Source organism: Uranotaenia lowii, chromosome 2 (assembly GCF_029784155.1).
Source record: "Uranotaenia lowii strain MFRU-FL chromosome 2, ASM2978415v1, whole genome shotgun sequence".
Taxonomy (NCBI): Eukaryota; Metazoa; Arthropoda; class Insecta; order Diptera; family Culicidae; genus Uranotaenia; species Uranotaenia lowii.
This window is the reverse complement of record NC_073692.1, coordinates 408362045-408381453: the sequence shown is the minus strand read 5'-3', so window position 1 is coordinate 408381453 and position 19409 is coordinate 408362045. Positions and strand designations below refer to the sequence as shown.

Here is a 19409-nt window from a genome sequence, read left to right as displayed (position 1 = left end):
TAATGTTAAAATTTAAACGATTACAAATCTTTTCAACAATGTCTGGCTTTTCGCCGAACAGTAAAAAAACGATACAGAAAACGATACAGCGAATTTCAGTCTTCCTCCCCCAGGTGCCACCGGGCCATCTGACCGCATCCAGCCGGGAGAACTTCGTGCTGTCCCACTTGGCACGCTCACCCGCCAGTACACTATGCCTAATTTCAGCTGATCTGAAAATACAAGAAAAAAAAACACCATAGGTGAAAAAGATTTACACTTCAAAATAATGAGAAAATTATACTTATCTACAGTTGTGAATGATGGCTTCCGTAGAGATTGCTGGAAGAAAAGATAAAATTGTCTATTTTTTTTTTATCCTTTCGACACCACTTAATTTCTAATAGAAAATGTAATTAAGTGTTGTACTCACCTTGATTATTTCGTCAACTGTTTCCGACCATTGCATCCAAACAATCAACAATGGTTTTTGGAACTCTCTGAGTTGTTTTCATCTATTTTGTTCGAAAACGTATGCGTCTTCGCTAAGTTCCAGGCTTTGAAAGTCAATAGATGAAAACAACTCAGAATTTTGATGGATTCCAACTCAGTTGTTTTCATCTTCATACATGGTGCGACCGCTGAACCGAAATTATTAAGTCTCTGAATAATCAAATTTACCGTGTAGGGCACTGCATTGCGATAATTTGATGTTCACAGTTAACCATATTTGACAGGTTTGTTATTAATGTCCTGCAGATCGACGAGTTGTCTAGTGTCACGAGCTAAATCATTCTCATGAATGAATCACTCGACAATTTGCTCTCCCACAAGAAGTGAGCGCCCGATGAAAAATGTCCATGGAAAGCTCTTATTTTTGTGTAATTCTTTTTGAAACATCGGTTTCCTAAAAGCTCTAAAATAATGATCAAAACCATCTCGATCAACACGTCGTCGTCTTCGTCGTTGTTCTCACTCCTGGAGCGCCATCGCCTTTCCCAAGATCAACCAAAAATGCAAATTAGAAAATAAACAACGACGAGAAAAGATCGGTCCTTTTCTCGATCTTGGCGTTCGCTCGTTGCCGGGTGAAGCTGTTTTTCCATTTTCTTTCCCTTTTACTCTGCTGGATTGTAAGTTGGTTGGGAAGATCGAAACGTTTTGCTTGTTGTTTCGGGATTCAAATGGATTTCAGTCTCCTGCTCTAGTGTAATCGTAGTAGACTTTCTTCTGGCGGACGAGTTAGTTAGTTCTGCAACGCTTACTCGGATGATTGGACGCGTGATGCTCTTTGAGGAACACTCGATGCGTGTGCGAGTTGAGTGAAATCGGCTTTTGCTTTGCGTGAGACGTTGAGGTGAAGTTTTTGGTGACCGGGGCGTGAGTGTGTCATTTTGTGCGTAATTAACAGTGAAATTTTCCGTGATTTGACCAATTAGTGGGCAATTGATGGCGAAGTTTGGGGGAGCCGGTGTTTGAGAGGTTTTTTAATAAGTGCTTGAGGTTCCCAAGAAATGTCTGGGAGCCCTCGTTCACCAAAGTTTATTTTGGATATAAGTAACAATCAGTTTGATAACGTTCCTACAAATTTTCCACCAACGGTTCCTAAAGGAAACAACAGTAGGATGATCAAAGTGGAATCGCACGAATCCCTGGATTCCGCTGGAGTGTCGCATCATCATATGGGATCGATGGCTCAGAATAATCATGGCCCATCTGTCTATGGGGGCGGCGAATACACCACCCTCATGCCTTCGGCCCCATCTGGCCAATCCACCATCTACGTGTACCAAACGCCTTCGCTCGTGTCGACTCACGTTATTTCAAACGGTGGTGAGCCGCTCAATATTCCTCGCAGCGATATTCTGACGCCCACTTCCAATCTTGCACCTGTCATCTGCAAGAAACGGAAACTCGACGCCGACTACGATTACGAGTTCGATCAATCATCGTTGAGTCCCACGGGCAACGCCCACGATAAGCGTATCCGTTACGATGGTAACGCGTATGGCTATTCCAGTTCCGACTACGTCACCGCCAACAACTACGTCGTAATTCCGGAACTGTCCAATTTGGATGTGAATGATTCCTCTGGCAGAATCCACGTCCACCAAGCTCAAATGGGCTACTCGGATCCAGCCCAATACGGTATTTACTATCAGAACGATACTCCCTGCAGCTTGGATCATGGTACACCCTCGAACTCTACAACTTCTTCCCCCAACAAACCTGAAGACAATCTCTACCACGCGTTACCTCCCCTAACATCCTCCTCCTGCATGCTCAACAACTCCATACAACCTTCGACAGTCACCCCACCATCTTCGCTACCTTGTAGCAGTTCTTCCCCGTCCTCAACAATAACCACAGTGAGCACCACAGAACAAGAACACCTCAACAACAACAACAGCACCACCTCCACCAGCAACCAGCAACAAGTGCTGAAGACGAACAAGAAGTCCCGCTCGAATAGGGTGCGGAAGCGGCAAATTCGGGACACCGTAAGCTACGAAGAGTTGCAGACGCAACGGGTGATGGCCAACGTGAGGGAGCGGCAGCGGACGCAGAGTTTGAACGAGGCCTTTGCATCGTTGCGTAAGATCATTCCAACGCTGCCGAGTGACAAGCTGAGCAAGATTCAAACGCTCAAACTGGCGTCGAGGTGAGTTGCTGAAGTTGCATTTTGAAAACTTGGGATCTATTGTTTACAAAATGATTTATGTATAGGTAGAATGAATTTCCCTCACTTGAGAAAATTACCAGCACCATAAGCTTACGGGCAGGATTGCCAATGTTCCTGATTTTTCAGGATTCGCCAGCTTTTGGGAGGCCCAAACTGATAACCTGATAAGCCTCCGATTTTCTCTGGTTTTCGGAAATAAGCCCGATTTTCCCTGATTTTTATTAATTTAATGGAAAATAAATAGTATGGAACTGCATCAAAGAGACATAAGTGGAGGTCAAAATGTGGATTTATGACCACAAAAAAGTTCTACACTTCGACTGAAATTTACGTTAAACCATGTATTTTGTACTATGTTCCCTTTTTTTTCCTGTTGAGGAGAGAGTCCACTGCGACCATTTAGTTGATCTATTGTGGTAAATATTACCCCTCGTTATAATTTTTACTTTGCTATGCTACTTGACACCCCAGCACTATTGGTTGAAGTTGCAGTTGTTTACCGGTAGCACTACGAGCACACACATATCTAGGTAGGATCTCCAAGTACAATCTAAGTTCCCTTGAAAAGATCTATCCACATATGCATATGCTGCATCATTGAGGCGTACAATTCCAAGGTATACCCGGCTGACATTTCCCTAATGCTAAAACCGTCAACCTTCATCATACTATGTGTGCCAGGTTATGTAACGACCGGGATTCGATCTCATGAACGTTGGCTTAGAAGACAAGAATGCTATCCTCTAGGCCACGATCTGCTGGCTCGTATGTACCATGCATGTACTATTATTTATCATGTCCCTGAATTTGGGAAAATATGTTGGCAGCATATTTTTTGTAAAAACTTGACACATTTATAGTAATGAATATACAAAAAGTATGATGTGAGACATTCGAAACATTTGATAAGAAACAAAAATATCAGATCGAATAGCTAAAAATTTGAGTAGACTTAGTAGAATGCTCCATACTTTATGCGTTCCTGCGTCAGAGAACAAAAAAAAAAGGAATAAATGTTTTATTGCACTGAACCCAAATTCACTCTTAAAATACACATTATTTTTCACTTAAAAACAAGGATCCAGTGATTTTCGTCCATTCAAGTGCAACATATACATTTCACTTGGCAGTCACTTAAATTTCAAGGGAATTCATCCATATTCACTTCAGTCGTCACTTGAATTTGAAGTGAGAAAAAATATGCACTTCCCCATCACTTGAGTTTCAAGTGAATGTCGGGTTGTAATTGTGTTTATTTTCAGAGTTCAAAATGGCAAATTCTAAAGAGCAGCGTTTATAGCTTACGCTGGATTTGGATTTTCTCAATTCTTTACTAGGCGATTTTGGCGGTAGTTTGTGTTAAACGTGATGTAAAAAAAAGTTATTTAAAGGTGTTATCATGTTTCAGCTTGTGGGTTGGACTGGACAGATTTTTTGGTTTGCAGCAGAGAAGATTTAGAAGTCGCACTATCCGCAGTAACCGATCTGCCTTGGGATTACGATGGAATTTTCCAATCAATCCATTTATGGCGAAAGCGTAATGTAAGTATTTGAAATCGAAGTGGTGTTCTATAAATGTTCTTTCATTTAAAAACGCGAGAGATAATTAACTAGAAACTTACTTAGAAATTCATATAAATTTCACTCGAACATCATAGTGTCATTCACTTGACCGGTCACTTAAAATTCAAATGAAATTACGTATGGCGAGAATTTACTACAAATGTCACTTATTTTTGAAGTGAAAATTATTTTGCGTGTGGAAAATATATTTTTGACAGCTTTCCATTGATTACTGTTAATAATGTTTGCTATGTTCTGATCATTTTCTAAATCTATATATATAAAAAGTAATTTCCGTTTGTTTGTTCGTTTGTATGTTTGTCTTCAATAGGCTCAGCCGCCATAAGATCTAGAGAGCTGAGATTTGGCATGGGTGCTCATTAGGACCAGGAATGATGAAAAATGTTTTTAGATTTTCGGATGACCCCTTTTGAAGGGGGTCGTCCATACAACAACGGTTTTATTCCCACGAACCAAAAGTCATGGCACCCATTTTGCGAACCAATTTTCGTTTCCGTTCGTTTCGTTGGCGGGATTATTTTCACCATCACCATGGGCCGGGTATTAGAAACAACGAACATCCAGAGCTAACATGTACTGGATAGCAAAGCTTGCTGAGCATTAAAAATTTGGAAGTGAAAATTTAGGCGGGTGTTTTTGTACCTTCTACTGTTCAAAGCACGTGCTACCGGTACGAGATATTTGGATACAATTACAAGCCTACATTTTGATGGAAATTACAACTAACCTTTTAGGAATATATTGACTAGAATAGTAGTGGCTTTCAAACTGCTCTTTACCGCCGCTGGGGGGCTTTGAGGGTCAACCATCTTTATATTTTTGAAATTCCTCATAGAGAAAGAAACATTTTTTAGATTCAGAGTTATAAGCTCAAGGCTGCGATTTTAACGCTTCAATTGGGATGTTAATAAGGGATTAGAAAATTTATTAGATAATAAAATTTGAGGTTTTGAGTTTTATACAATTCGATTTCACTGACCAACTTCTAACTTTTGATTTATCATTGATGACCAATGTGGTCGATTCTACCATCCATTAATGGGATGTTTGTGCCCATGAAAAAAAAACAGAACTAAAAAAACCTTTTTTATAATAAAAAAAAAATTGTTTTCGAGATGATTTGTTTTCGATAACTTTACAAAGCTATTAGTAGAACTTTCAACATTTAAGGTAAACTAATAATAAAACAGTGCGAAATTTAAAAGCGAAAAAATTCACACATGCAAAGTGAGTTTTCAACATGCTTCAACAAAGTCGAAGGTTTTTTAAGAAATTTCTAAGTAAATGAAACTTAAATATACCATTTCACAGGGAGATCATCCATATTGAAAAGTGGGATAATCTTCAACAGATATTTTCATTAGATAGGAGATGAAAAGATAAAAAAGCAGTTTAATCTTTTGAAGATAAAACTATTAGGCCAAATCTATTCAATCTTCCTAAGAAATGATGGTTGTAAAAATTGTTTTTTCATGAAAAGATGAATTATCATACCAGGATTTTTTTTGAATTTCCATTAATTAAAATCTTAAAACTATAAATTTTTCGATAATACAAAAACGATGAACAGTGAATATTCTCAATAAAAAACTTTAAAAAGACTAACAAAACTAACATGGCCAAATTTCTTTTAATGATGAATATAAAACTTCCAGAATTTCGCAAAGTCAAACGATTCATTTTGATTTATATTTTATGTGAACCCGAGCAAGGCCGGGTAAAATCAGCTAGTCTTCCATATTCTTTAATGTTTCTTCTAATACATTGGGAGACTCAAAGTATCGTTTCATTTGAAATTTGATTGCTGTCAGACAAGCGTTAGATTCGTTTTCATCGTGATCAGTGATCAATGCGTCGAGGCGCCTCACTCAAGCCCGAGTCGATCAATTTTGATTGAAACTTGTGTTCACTTTTTATTGAATTAAACGGTTCTTTTATAAGTTCAATGAGTTCTTTTATATCTTTGTTTTTACAGTTCAAATTAATTTGCTCAAGTTCTCTGCAAATAGGAACCATAAGGTGTTCTGTTATAAGTTTTTGAATACTAATAACCCCGTTACGAGGAAAATTCTTATTGCCGTTTAATGTTAAGCTGAAGTTGAAAAATGAAGCTTCTAATGAATCAAACGTTGAACATTCATTCATTGATGTACTTCCTAGTTCTAAAGAACTCCTTTCAGGATTTGTTTCAATCGGTTGAATTGATGCTCCGCGTGGGACCTCACATACGGGAACAGGTAGATCAATCACCATGGTAGAAGGATTCGAAAAAAATAATAATCTATGACAGTTTTTCATATGCGTTTTGAAACGATATATGTTTGAGAATGCTGATGTTGGTTTACATGCTGTACAAGTATACTTGAAGTTGGCTGGAAGCCCATGATTGAATTTAAGATGGTTGATGAAGTCTGTCAAAACTGTTTGCCTAGAATGGCACACAAAGCAATCCATTACGGTACTGTTTGCTGGGACCGTTCTTCCAGGAATGCCAACAGCTGCAGTAACCTACTATTGCTTAATTTAGGCGAGAAATTGGTAAAACGATAAAAATAATGGGCAACGAAAACTCAAAATAATTCGCAACTTCCAGCAAACTGTACCTTTAGAAGGAATTTAAGCTTAATAATCACGTCTATACTTTTCAGAAACGTTGGCACGTTAGTTAGTTGAAAAAAATTTACAGACGAAATAGGAACTGTTCATTCGTTCACTTTCACAAGGTGTAAATGAAGCTTTGTTGGTAACAATAGTGAAACTATGAGGTTTCCTTCAGGGTTGTCCTCTTTTTCGAGCTGGTCAATATATTGTAGTGTTGACTTATCACGGACCTCAACCGTTTTGATGAACTCCCGGAAGTTCTCGACAAACGCACCCCAGCGATCAAAAACCAGCGTTTTTTCACCGAAAAGTTTCTCGAAATCGCTATCGATCTATAAGCACGAGGAATTAATTGAATAAGAGAAATATATAAACATTAACTTGGATTTCTTACCAACATATATCCGTTTATATCCTTGAGTCTAGGCCACTCAAAAAAAACGTTGGCACGATCTTCTTTAGTCGTTCTCACGCGTAGAAGGGTCGATCTTCTCCAGTGTTCCAACAATAGATCATCGGGCCCGGAGTTGTTGCGCTACCAGTTTTTAAGTGAGGTTAATTCGTCTAATTCTGTAAAATAAAGAATGGTGAAATATTTTGGTTAGTGGATAGTATTTAGATTTTACCTTCCGATGTTGATGATGCAACCGATGTGATAGATACATCAAAAGGATCCTCCAGTTTGGGCTTCTTAATTATTTTAGATTTGTTGCGATTGTGGAACCGGTCATAAAATAACACAGAGGGATATTTTTTCCCAGCCTTCTTATCCCTGGGATTAAAATAAATTTCCTAAAAAATAAACAAATACAACCAAAAAGTTATTTAACTGTAAAAATATTTCAGTGTTTCATTTTAAATATTTGTGTATGTTGTAAAATATTCATGTTAGTCATGTTTTGTTTCAGAAAATGTACCGCAATCTCAGAGGGGAATCGTCTCGAAACCATCTTCGAGAATATTTTCATTTCGGACAGGCTGAAGTACTTCTTATCTATATATATAAAAATGAATTTCTGTCTGTCTGTCTGTCTGTCTGTCTGTCTGTCTGTCTGTCTGTTCCCTATAGACTCGGAAACTACTGAACCGATTTGCGTGAAACTTGGCAGGTGGGGGTATTGGAGGCCGGGGAAGGTTCCTATTATGGTTGGGGACCCCTCCCTTTCTCATGAAGGGGGGGAGGGGCCTCACAAACAAAAGACAATTTATCGCATAACTCGAGAACCAATCAAGCAAATGGTATCAAATTTGGCATGGGGTGGTATTTGAGAACGAGGAATATTTTTATGAATATAGGGTACCCCTCCCTCCTCTCAGTGGGGTGATAGGAAGGGGAGAGGGGGGCTACCTTGCATTTTTTCATATAACTCGAAAACTAATCAAGATATCGGAACCAAATTTGGCATGGGAAGGTATTTGGATACGAAAAATATTTCAATGATTATTTGAGACCCCTCCCTCTTTCCAGTAGAAAGGGGGAGGGGGCCTCTTTAATATTTTTTTACATAATTCAAAAACTAATAAAGCAAAAGGAACCAAATTTGGCATGGGAGGGTATTTGGATACGAAACATATTTCTATGATTATTTGAGACCCCTCTCTCTTTCCAGTAGGAAGATTTAAAAGGGGGGGGGGGGGGCTCTTTTATAAATTTTTACATAACTCAAAAACTAATTAAGCAAATGGAATCAAACTTGGCATGGGCGGGTGAACGTGGACGTGAACGTGGAACGTGACATGTTCTATTGATTGTTTGAGACCCCTTCCTTCTTCCAGCGGGGAGAAATGAAAGAGGGAGGGGAGTTTCATACAATTTTTTACTGCATAACTCAAGAACTACAACAGCAAATGGAACCAAATTAGGCATGGAACGATATTTGGGTACGAGAAATGCTTCTGTGAATATTTGGTATCCCTCGCTCCTCCAAAGAGGTGGATGAAAAGGGGGAGGAGAGGTCTCCTTAACAATTTTCAGTATAACTGGAGAGCTGATCGAGCAAATGGAACTATATTTGGCATGTGATGGTATTTGGATACCAAAAATGATTCTATTATAAATTGAAGCCCCATTTTTTCAGCGGAAAGACATTAAGGAGGAAAGGAGGGCTTCCATACAATTTTTTTGCATTACTCGAGAATTTATCGAGCAAAGGAAACCAAATTTGGTATCAAAAAGTATTTGAGTACGAAAATACTTTTTCTATGTGAAACAATTCCTTTCTTGCAGAAGGATGATAGAATTGGATATATAGGAAGGGAAGAGAAGGCCTACATTTAACTTATTTTTTTACAATATCCGAGAAATGAACAGAACTTGACATGGAAAATCATTTTGGTATGATTCTATGATTATCTGACACACCATCCTCTTTTCATTGAGTAGGTACATGGGAGAAGGGAGGTGAGCTCAATACAATTTTGTTAGCATAAGTTCTCAATTTGCGTACGATAAATTTGAGACCCTCCAGACAGATTAAAATTATAAGATCTTTAACACAAATTTATAGAGCAAGATTCAGAATATAAGTTATAGTTATCTTTGTGTTGCAATTCGTTTTATAGCGGTTGCTTAGATATGAATTATGTTATAATTTGATTCAAAATAATGTCAATAAAACAATTAAAATTTAAATAATTTATGAAAATATCATTTGATTTTGAAAGGTGTAGCAAAGCACACCGGGTCAGCTAGTATATTTATAAAAATATCTATATATATAAAAATGAATTTCTGTCTGTCTGTCTGTCTTTCTGTCTGTTCCCTATAGACTCAGAAACTACTGAACCGATTTACGTGAAACTTGGCAGGTGGAGGTATTGGAGGCCGGGGAAGGTTCCTATTATAGTTTGGGACCCCTCCCCCTAACAGAAAGGGGGGGAGAGGCCTCCCAAACAAAAGACAATTTTTTGCATAACTCGAGAACCAATCAAGCAAATGGTATCAAATTTGGCATGGGGTGGTATTTGGGAATGGAGAATATTTCAATGAATATAAGGTACCCCTCCCACCTCTCAGTGGGGTGATAGAAAGGGGGGAGGGGGGCTACCTTACAATTTTTCATGTAACTCGAAAACTATTCAAGATATTGGATCCAAATTTGGCATGGGAAGGTATTTTGATATGAAAAATATTTCAATGATTATTTGAGACCCCTCCCTTTTTGCAGTTGAAAGGGGGAGGGGCTTCTTTAATATTTTTTTACAGAACTCAAAAACTTATGAAGCAAATGGAACCAAATTTGTCATGGGAAGGTATTTGGATACGAAAAATATTTCTATGATTATTTGAAACCCCTCCCTCTTTTCAGTAGGGAGATATAAAGGGGGGAGGGGCCCTCTTTTTAATTTTTAAATAACTCAAATACTAATCAAGCAAACGGAATCAAATTGGGCATGGGCGGATATTTGGGAACGTGATATGTTCTAATGATTGTTTGAGACCCCTTACTTCTTCCAGCGGGGAGAAAGGAAAGAGGGAGGGAAGTTCCATACAATTTTTATTGCATAACTCAAGAACTACAACGGCAAATGGAACCAAATTTGGCATGGAACGATATTTGGGTTCGAGAAATGCTTCTTTGAATACTTGGTATCCCTTAATCTTTCAAAAAGGTGGATGAAAAGGGGAAGGAGAGGTCTCTCTTACAATTTTTAGTATAACTGAAGATCTGATCGAGTAAATTTGAACCATGTTTGGCATGTGAGGGTATGTGGTTACGAGAAATGTTTCTATTCTAAATTGAAGCCCCACCTTTTTTCAGCGGACAGATATAAAGGGGAAAGGGGGGCTACCATACATTTTTGAGTACAAAAAATCTTATATATAAAAATGGAAGCGTTTTCTCTGTAATAACATCACGTATAAACGGTTGGACGGAATGAAGTAAAATTTGGTATCCGCGGGGTTTTTGGGTCAGAGATGGATTGTATAATAGATTCAAGAATCTCACTTTTTATGGAAAGGGGGTCCCTATACTAAATCAACTTTAAATGGGAAAGCCGTACAATTTAGTACGTTTTTCAAAAAAATCGATTCGCGAGCACGATGAAGTTAAGGACGTGTGGATGAAACAAAACATTTATTACGATTTATTTATTTAAAGGTAAAACGAAGTTTACCGGGTCAGCTAGTTTTCTATAAAGTAGTCCACAATGACGTGAACCAAACTTCGTCGATTTTTGTCGTCCAAATCCTTATGAGAATCGAAATATTGTTGGACGATTTTCGCTTTCTCATTTCTTCGCATTATATCTTCGAACACAAGCTGATTGCTGTCGGATGATGGACAACATTCATCCTCGTCGACGGCAGAAACAGCTCCAATTTGTTTCCGAAATATCAGGCTGGAAGGCCAAAGTTGGAGCTTGTGGCGCAAGGCGTGTTTATGACCAGTCCATTTTGCCACTTTGAATATGTCGTTCAAAGTTGTAAAATCACAATTTTTTAAATAGTTGACCGTTATTCCGTGGGCTATCGTTAACATAAAATAAAACAAGAATATAAACATCTTGTATTCCAAACAGCAACAATAACTCACCGATGAGAATAGCGTAGATAGCTTCATCCAACTGCCAATTTTCCACGATCAACTGTCTCAGCTCTTCGTTATGACAGCCCTCTGCAAGTGAATGAAAAAATATGTATACACAAGATATATTCATCCACGAATCACTTACCTTCGATAAATGCGGGATCACACAGAACGTTATCAACAATGATGTCAATTTTTTCCATCCGTAAATGTTCTTTAACGGCGATAACTTCAACTTTAAAACTTGCAGAGCTCTATCACGACCGGCGCTTGTACATATGCAAATAATAAAATGGCGTTAACACAATTGACACATATGTAGTAAAATCTACCAAAGAGAGTTATGGTATGCACGGTAATATTAATCCGAAAGTTGCAGAGATAAACAAAAATTCGTTTTAATCGAGACTTATCTCGCGCTTAGTAAAATTAAACCTTTTGGGTTCATTTAAGATTACCATGGTTTTTTCCATATGGATAGTAAAATCAACCCAAGGATTGTCACGATTACCCTATTTAATATTTAATTGACAGGATGAGCGCATGGTAGAATTAAATATTTTATTTTATTTCAGGATACTATTTTATTTTAAGATCACATGGTAAAATTAACCAGATGATTGTCATGATAACCACAACTTTAGTTAAATCCTCAAAATTTTGATTATGGTACAATTAAACCTGTTATTTTTTATTCAATATTACCATTTTGTTTTTGGTACGCATAGTAAAATTAACCAAGGGATTGCTAAAAAACCCAAAAATTTTTAGCCAAAAACTAAAAATTAAGCCAAAGTTTTGTCCAAAAGGCCAAAACTGGGCTGGGCTTCGAACGTTCAAGGTACAAAAGGCCCCTAATTGCGACTAATTGCGAAAAGTCCGCCAAAACCCGTGCCAAGAAGTTGTACCTCAACATGCTGACGAAAGTTGAATGCTGCATCATGGACGACGAAACATATGTGAAGGCCTACTTCAAGCAGATCCCCGGCAACCTGTTTTTCACAGCCAAGGATAAGTTCAGCGTTTCGGAGCATTTCCGCACTGAGAAGATGTCCAAATTTTCGAATAAATTCCTGGTGCAAGCCATCTGCACGTGCGGGAAGCTGAATGCACCTTTCGCGACCCAGAACACGATGAACGGACAGGTGTGCATGATAGAGCGGCTGCTTCCTCTCTTGAAGGCCCACAACGTCTCAACAATCTTCTGGACGGATTTGGCCTCATGCCACTACTCCAAGGACGTGCTGAAATGGTATGTCGACAATAAGGTCAATTTCGTGCCAAAAATATTCAACCATCCCAACACTACGTAGCTCAACCCCATCGAGAAGTACTGGGCGATTATGAAGCAGCATCTTCTTAAACGACCTAAGGTAGTGAAGACAGTCGAAGGACTGAAGAAAGTATGAGTTTACGTGTAAAAAACGGTTGATTCACAGGTTGTGCAGGATCTTATGGCCGGCGTTAAGGCCAAGGTGCTGGCATTTGGGTATGAACTGTAAATAAAATATGAGTAAAATGGTACAATGAAGTTTAATAGTTATTTTTCAAACCCTGAAAATTTGATGGCAATCGGATGGAAACTCGAATTTGCGAATCAATCTTGTGTGTGACAATTTCATCGTGGACACTCTTTAGAATAAGGACCATGAGCTTCTGCAGCGAGTGGTTAAGGGACCCGAATATGGGTCCCATGGAGACGAACGTGTTAAAGGATTTAACCTTCGTAGACATTCGTCCTCTGCTAAAAGAAAAATAACTTCGAAAAAAAAAATCCTTTTCAAGATCAATTATTAAAATATATCAAGTGCATACCACCCAGGACGTGTCCATTGCCCCATTTCCGGTGAAAAACAATACTTCACCATAATCATTATCTTCTGCAACAGCGACGGTGCACCATTTCCGTCTCCCATTAAATTTTTTTTCAAACACGTCTTTCTCGCGAAAAGTGTCACAGAACAAAAGTCATCCACGTAGGCTGCTGCTGTTGCTGACCATAATAAACCTGACGGATGGAGCAGCAACGAGAAAAAAAAACGAAAAACGCAAGAATAATGAGTGACATTTTTAATAACTTATTGCTGTCAAATCTACAATGAGTTTGCGCGTAAGTTGAGGGGGGGAAATGGAAGACGAAATAACCTCTCTGGGATTTCGTTCTTTCAAATGCACAGCCCGGTGCAGCTACCAACTTGTCGTTCGTCGCTTTGAGATAGATCATCATCATCATCACCGTGCGCTTGGGAAACTGAGCTGCGACACTTTTACGTTCTTCGGAAGTTGTCCTCTTGGTTCATAAAAACATCCCATCTCGGAGACTTTTACGACCGTAGCGAAAGCGAGCCTGTCGGCGGCGCTTCAGTGGTAAATTTTTTGTTCATAAATTCAACAAGAAATATTTCCTTATGTAGGTACACGAATTTTTCATAGAAATAAAATTTTCGAGGTATTACAATTGACAAAAATGGCAAAAATGAAAAAAAAAAGAAATACAAAAATGACAAAAAATGACTGATAAAAATGACAAAAATGACAAAAATGACAAAAATGACAAAAATGACAAAAATGACAAAAATGACAAAAATGACAAAAATGACAAAAATGACAAAAATGACAAAAATGACAAAAATGACAAAAATGACAAAAATGACAAAAATGACAAAAATGACAAAAATGACAAAAATGACAAAAATGACAAAAATGACAAAAATGACAAAAATGACAAAAATGACAAAAATGACAAAAATGACAAAAATGACAAAAATGACAAAAATGACAAAAATGACAAAAATGACAAAAATGACAAAAATGACAAAAATGACAGATATTTTGCAAATATTTAAAAGACAGTTTTTTCCTAAGAATCAAAACTCTCAAAAGTCGAAAAACTTGAAAATTTTAGTGCGGTTTTCATTTTTCAGGACACCGCACATTTTTCTCAGAGTTTGCGCTAACCGAAGGAAGGAAAACGACCATTTTTACGACCACATACGACACGCATAGGTCTTTGTTTCATCACCATCCCTCTGGAGAGGCAACTTCATCTGTCGATTTGCACTGTTTTCTGGTCATGGTTCATGGATTCTGGAAACTGGAATTCTTAAAACACCAGGCTGCGTATGTTATGCGGCTCTGAGTTAAGCTCAGCTTGAAGGGGGTTGGCCAATTTGAGGCATCTTTCTGTGCTAAATTGTTCAATTATGTACGCGGTTGGGCACGCGCCTTATGTGTTTTTCTAAGAACATTTTTGCCCACAATTAATAGGAGAAGGGTTGTACTCTTTAGGAAATAAATGAAATAGAAATAGTAACAAATTTTCAAATTCGAATTCGTTTAAAGGAAATTCCACTGACATCTTCAAAGACAAAGTCAGTATAGAACACCCTCGTTTTCATACGAGTATTCAACTTCCGGGCCCAGAAAAAAAGACACATCTGTCCCTTGCTTCCCCTGGGACTCGATTTAAAATCGTTCCGGCGGCTTAGTCGCAATCAATCACTTCGCGCTTCCCTTTGTGTCTCATAGATTTTCCCCCGTTTTTCCTTTTTGTCTTTCCATAACGCGTTTTAGACGATGATAATTACTACACTAATATACGTACAGGAGATAGACTTATTCAATTTGAATTTGTATGTCTAGGCAGTAGTTTTTCAGTGGTATCTCGTAAGCCCATCTACTCAACAACCTCTTGCGGCGATTAACAACTGTTGCCGGTAGCCACTTTTGACTCTTAGAGGGCGTGAGAAATTTTCACATTAAGCTGAGCTGACAATGATTGAGGTAGGGGGGGATGTTAATTATGTTTTTGAATTTAGTTTTATTAACCTAAAGGGCGTACACGAAATTATTGTGACTCCGAAAATGTTATGCCAATTTTCTTATAATGTTGAGAATCAAAGCAAAATTTTAGGATAGTTTTATACATATATTTACTTAAAAAAAAAAAAAATAATAATAATAAAATAAATAAAAATAAAAAGTTTATTAATGGAGCCTTGAGTGCAAAATTGAAAGCATTTTTGCTTGATGCCCTCCATCAAAGTCCCTACAGTGTCATCCGGTACCAGTTTCTCAGTTTTTTTTCCATTTTCTTAACATGTCCTTCTCGTCTTTGACGGTCTTCTTGCTTTTCCGAAGTTCCCGCTATATAATTACCCAGAACTGTTCCACCGGACAGTTTACCGGGTTCGTGTCATTTGGAACAAAATAGACAGAATTGGCCTCATACCACTCCAGGACACTTTTGGAATAGTGGCATGGCGCCAAACCTAGTCAAAATAACGGAGCTTCGTTGTGCTGCTGCAAGAACGGCAAAAAGTGCTTGTCGAGGCACTCAGATTTGTAGATCTCGCCATTTACTGTGCCCTTTGTCACGAAAGGCTCTCTCCTCAGTCCGCAAGAGCATATGGTCTGCCAAACGAGATATTTGGAGGCTAACTTCGACATTTTCTTCTTCTGAAATTTGTCATCCACATCGAACTTGCTCTTTCCAGTGAAAAACTCCAACCCTGAAATTTGCTTGAAATCGGCTTTTATATACGTTTCGTCGTCCATCACACAGCAGCCATATTTTGTCAGCATCTTCTCGTAGAGTTTCCGTGCCCGAGTTTTAGCCGTCGATTGTCGTCACCCATCGCGGTTTGGGGAGTTCTCTACCTTGAAAGTATGTAGTCCAGCTCTCTTCTTTGCATCCTGGACGTAGCTCTGCGACATGCCGATCTTTTTAGCCAAATCACGACTTGAGCCGTTGGGATTTGCTTTAATCATCCGCTTAACCTTTCCCTCCGTCTTTTTGTTCTACGGTGCTTCTGGAATCGCTTCAACACTCTGGAGACGGTTAAATGGTGAATGTTCAACATTTTTCCCGACTGCCGGTGTGACAGGTCAGGAAATTACAAATTTTTGGAAAAAATTTGTTCTCTCGATGCGCGTTAGTTCACCTCCATTTTCGTTGAATCGAAAAACACGACTATGAGTTTGACAGCATGTAAACAATACACATTAATGAGAAATTGTGCAAAATTTGGTTAATTTTTAACCAATGGTTTGGAAACAAAGAAATTTTTTTTAGTGCTGGTTTACATACTCCCACAGCGCTCTGTACATCATTCAACACTATCCTTGCTGCTGGTTTAAGTTTAGTTCATTGATAGATATGTGGGCCGAGCCCGGAATCCCGCAAATAAAAAACTATCTTAAATATGATTAAATTGTTAATGTTTAAAATTGTCTGTGCTTCTCCCCCTCCCAACGGTGTATATAGCGCCTAAGTCTAATTAAGATAGGCTTGCCAGATACTTTCAGAGAAAAAAGCGGGACATTTCACGAAAAAAACGGGACACAGCCGAAAAAAGCGGGACATTTGAGAAACTCTTAAAAACATCTTTTTTTTAATTAAAAACAGCTCAATTATATAGCCAATTATTATCCAACGTTGTTCTTAGAAAGTACACATTTTGATCCGTTTTCTTTTGCATGACTTCTGTTTTCCCTGGTTTTTGCCATAAGCATTTTAATTTTCACGGATCTCACGAATAAGAGAAAATATTTCAAGTCCTACATGTAAACGACGGATTTTACAACGCGTATAAAACCATTGTGTAATAAAAAATTTATTTCAAATTTGTATTGAAAATTTAAAAACTCATGGAAACTTCCGTCTTTGTATACTTTGAATAATTGAGTTGTACAATATAGGGCTGTTTAAATAAGATTCTGGCGAAAAATTAAGATGTAAACTTAAACAGTATTTTCTTCATACCAAAGTTATTTACATTGCATTGGTTGAACGTGCTCCAAGAACGGTTAACTGAATAAGAATCTTTCTGTAATTCTAAGATTATTAGAGTTATTCAATATTGTCTTATAAATATGAAATATGAAAAATGCTGTTTCTTTTGAGAAAAAAGTTTTTGAAAGCTTTTCTGTGTTGAGCCAATAAATTCAAATTGAGGCTAAAGTTTTATTTTTTTTAGTGTAAGTTAATAAACTATGTAAAAGTTCTCCAAGAAAAAAAGCGGGACATACAATTTTATGAACAAATTTTATCAAAAATTATTGAATTTGATACAATCGAACCAAGTCTCAAGATATCGAAAGGTTATTACTATTCTAACCTAAAGTAAAAGAATCAGATGAAAAAAAGTATGTAAATTTAAACCTCTGATAAATTTGAATATGACCTCTTCAGAAGTACCGAAGTTTCAGTAGATAGCTCAGGAGATTAAGAGAAGAAATCTCATGCGACTTCATTACCTGTCAGGGTGATTTCCATGTTACACTACCTTTTCTCCAAACACGGAGATTTCTGGATAGATGGCATTTAGCCGAATTTTAAATCTTACAATTGTTTAGTTACACGTTAGTTACACGTCAACGAACTGAAAAAAAACAGCGAATTTAATTACCCATGAAATAATCAAGCACCTATTAATTTTTAAAAACAAATATCATTGCATTATTTCTTATTAGTTTCATAACAGTGCCAATCACATTCTTTTTGGATTTTTGATAAAATAAGATCCTTATAGTAAACACTAGAAGCATAGGGAAATAGGTTTCTAAAATAAGATGTTTACACTTGTCAAAAGTGTTTCCTGATCATATCCCTTTTCCCTACATCAACATCAAAATTGTTTTGCTAGGATGCAGAGGTGACCTCGGTCCTAAAGCATAAGTTTGTTTTCTTTCATCCTTTTCTCTTATTTTCCTCTCTATCAATTGACTACTAGGACGTGGCCGGCGCCGTTATTGATGAATAAAGAGAGAGCATCAGTTTTGTTCATTGAGAATATGCTGTCAATCCCAGACACGATTCTTTTGACCTCTGGACAAAAATGATGGCCTCGGTCAATCACGGAGTAGCAACCATTTGCGATGTGGAATTCGATCTACTTAGCCACGCCTGCGGTTATGGAATCCGAAATGTTTAAGTATTAATGATGACGGAATAAAGTTGAACACTAAAGTATCAAATCAGTTTCAGTAATAGTTTAAAGCGGCATTTCGGGTTCAATGACTTAAGGTGGATGTGAGTAGTCGATCAAGCTAAGCTAAGCTAAGCTAAGATGTAATAAAGCGCGGATCGTATTCGTCGTCGAAAAGCGATAATTTTAGTGAGTCGAATATTTAGGGAGTTGACGAATCTGTGTTGCAGTTGTAATAATTGTGAAAGATGAACCATCAGTCACGACAACTTCGTAGGTTTATTTTACTAGATCATGTCACTAATAACCTTTTTAATTGGGTGGTTAATACTGAATATCTTGTTTGATACCCTATTTAATAGCCGAACGTCGAATATCTTTTCAACCTTATTGCCCTACTAATCAAGCGATTAAATAGGGTCCTACACAATCATGCTACTCATCACCCTATTTGATAGGCCTACGAAATCGGCTTATTAATCGGCTGATGCCCTGCAAAAATTCTCATAAGTGGCCATGCATCAATAGGCCGATTAGTAAAGCATGGATCACTACAAATCTGGACGCATTAAAACGGGTCTATCTCGGAGCTATGTAAACGAAATAAAAATGTTTTGTACTTGAAATGTAGGGTTTTTATTGCACTTTAAAGGAAAAATAATAAAAAAATTATTCCGATGTTGTTTTGATGAATTTTCGAACTTTTGGTTGAGTATCACTCATTATAGTTTGAACACCCTATTCGCTGACCTCAGCGGCCATTTTGTTCCACAATCTCTTCATCTCTGTTGCTTCCCGAGTCGTCTTACCATTTTTCTCCATCTTCTGCTTGACAATTGCCCAAAATTTTTCGATTGGGCGGAATTGAGGGCAGTTGGGTGGGTTGATGTCCTTTTCGACAAAATCCACCCGCTGGCCCAATACCACTGTAGAACCTCCTAGCTGTAGTGGCAGCTTGCCAAATCTGGCGAAAACTTAACTAGTCCTTTGTGAGATCTAATGTACGAAAATAAAAGTTTTTCAGGCATTCCTCCTTGTAAATTTCGGAGTCCATGGTCTTGTTTTTCACAAAAACCGGAATTTTTCGTCCGCAGCTGCAAA

The 19409-nt window shown here is 37.8% G+C and overlaps 1 protein-coding gene across 1 annotated transcript in view; it reads left to right on the top strand.

Annotated features, from left to right (window-relative positions):
- Positions 1–1199: 1199 nt before the first annotated feature.
- LOC129749261 (protein twist) overlaps positions 1200–19409 on the top strand; it is a 30903-nt gene continuing 12693 nt past the window's right edge. The window contains exon 1 of the mRNA XM_055744197.1: positions 1200–2641. Within this exon, the coding sequence (XP_055600172.1) occupies positions 1494–2641 (1148 nt within the window). The 5' untranslated portion in view covers positions 1200–1493. The remainder of the gene's footprint in view (positions 2642–19409) is intronic.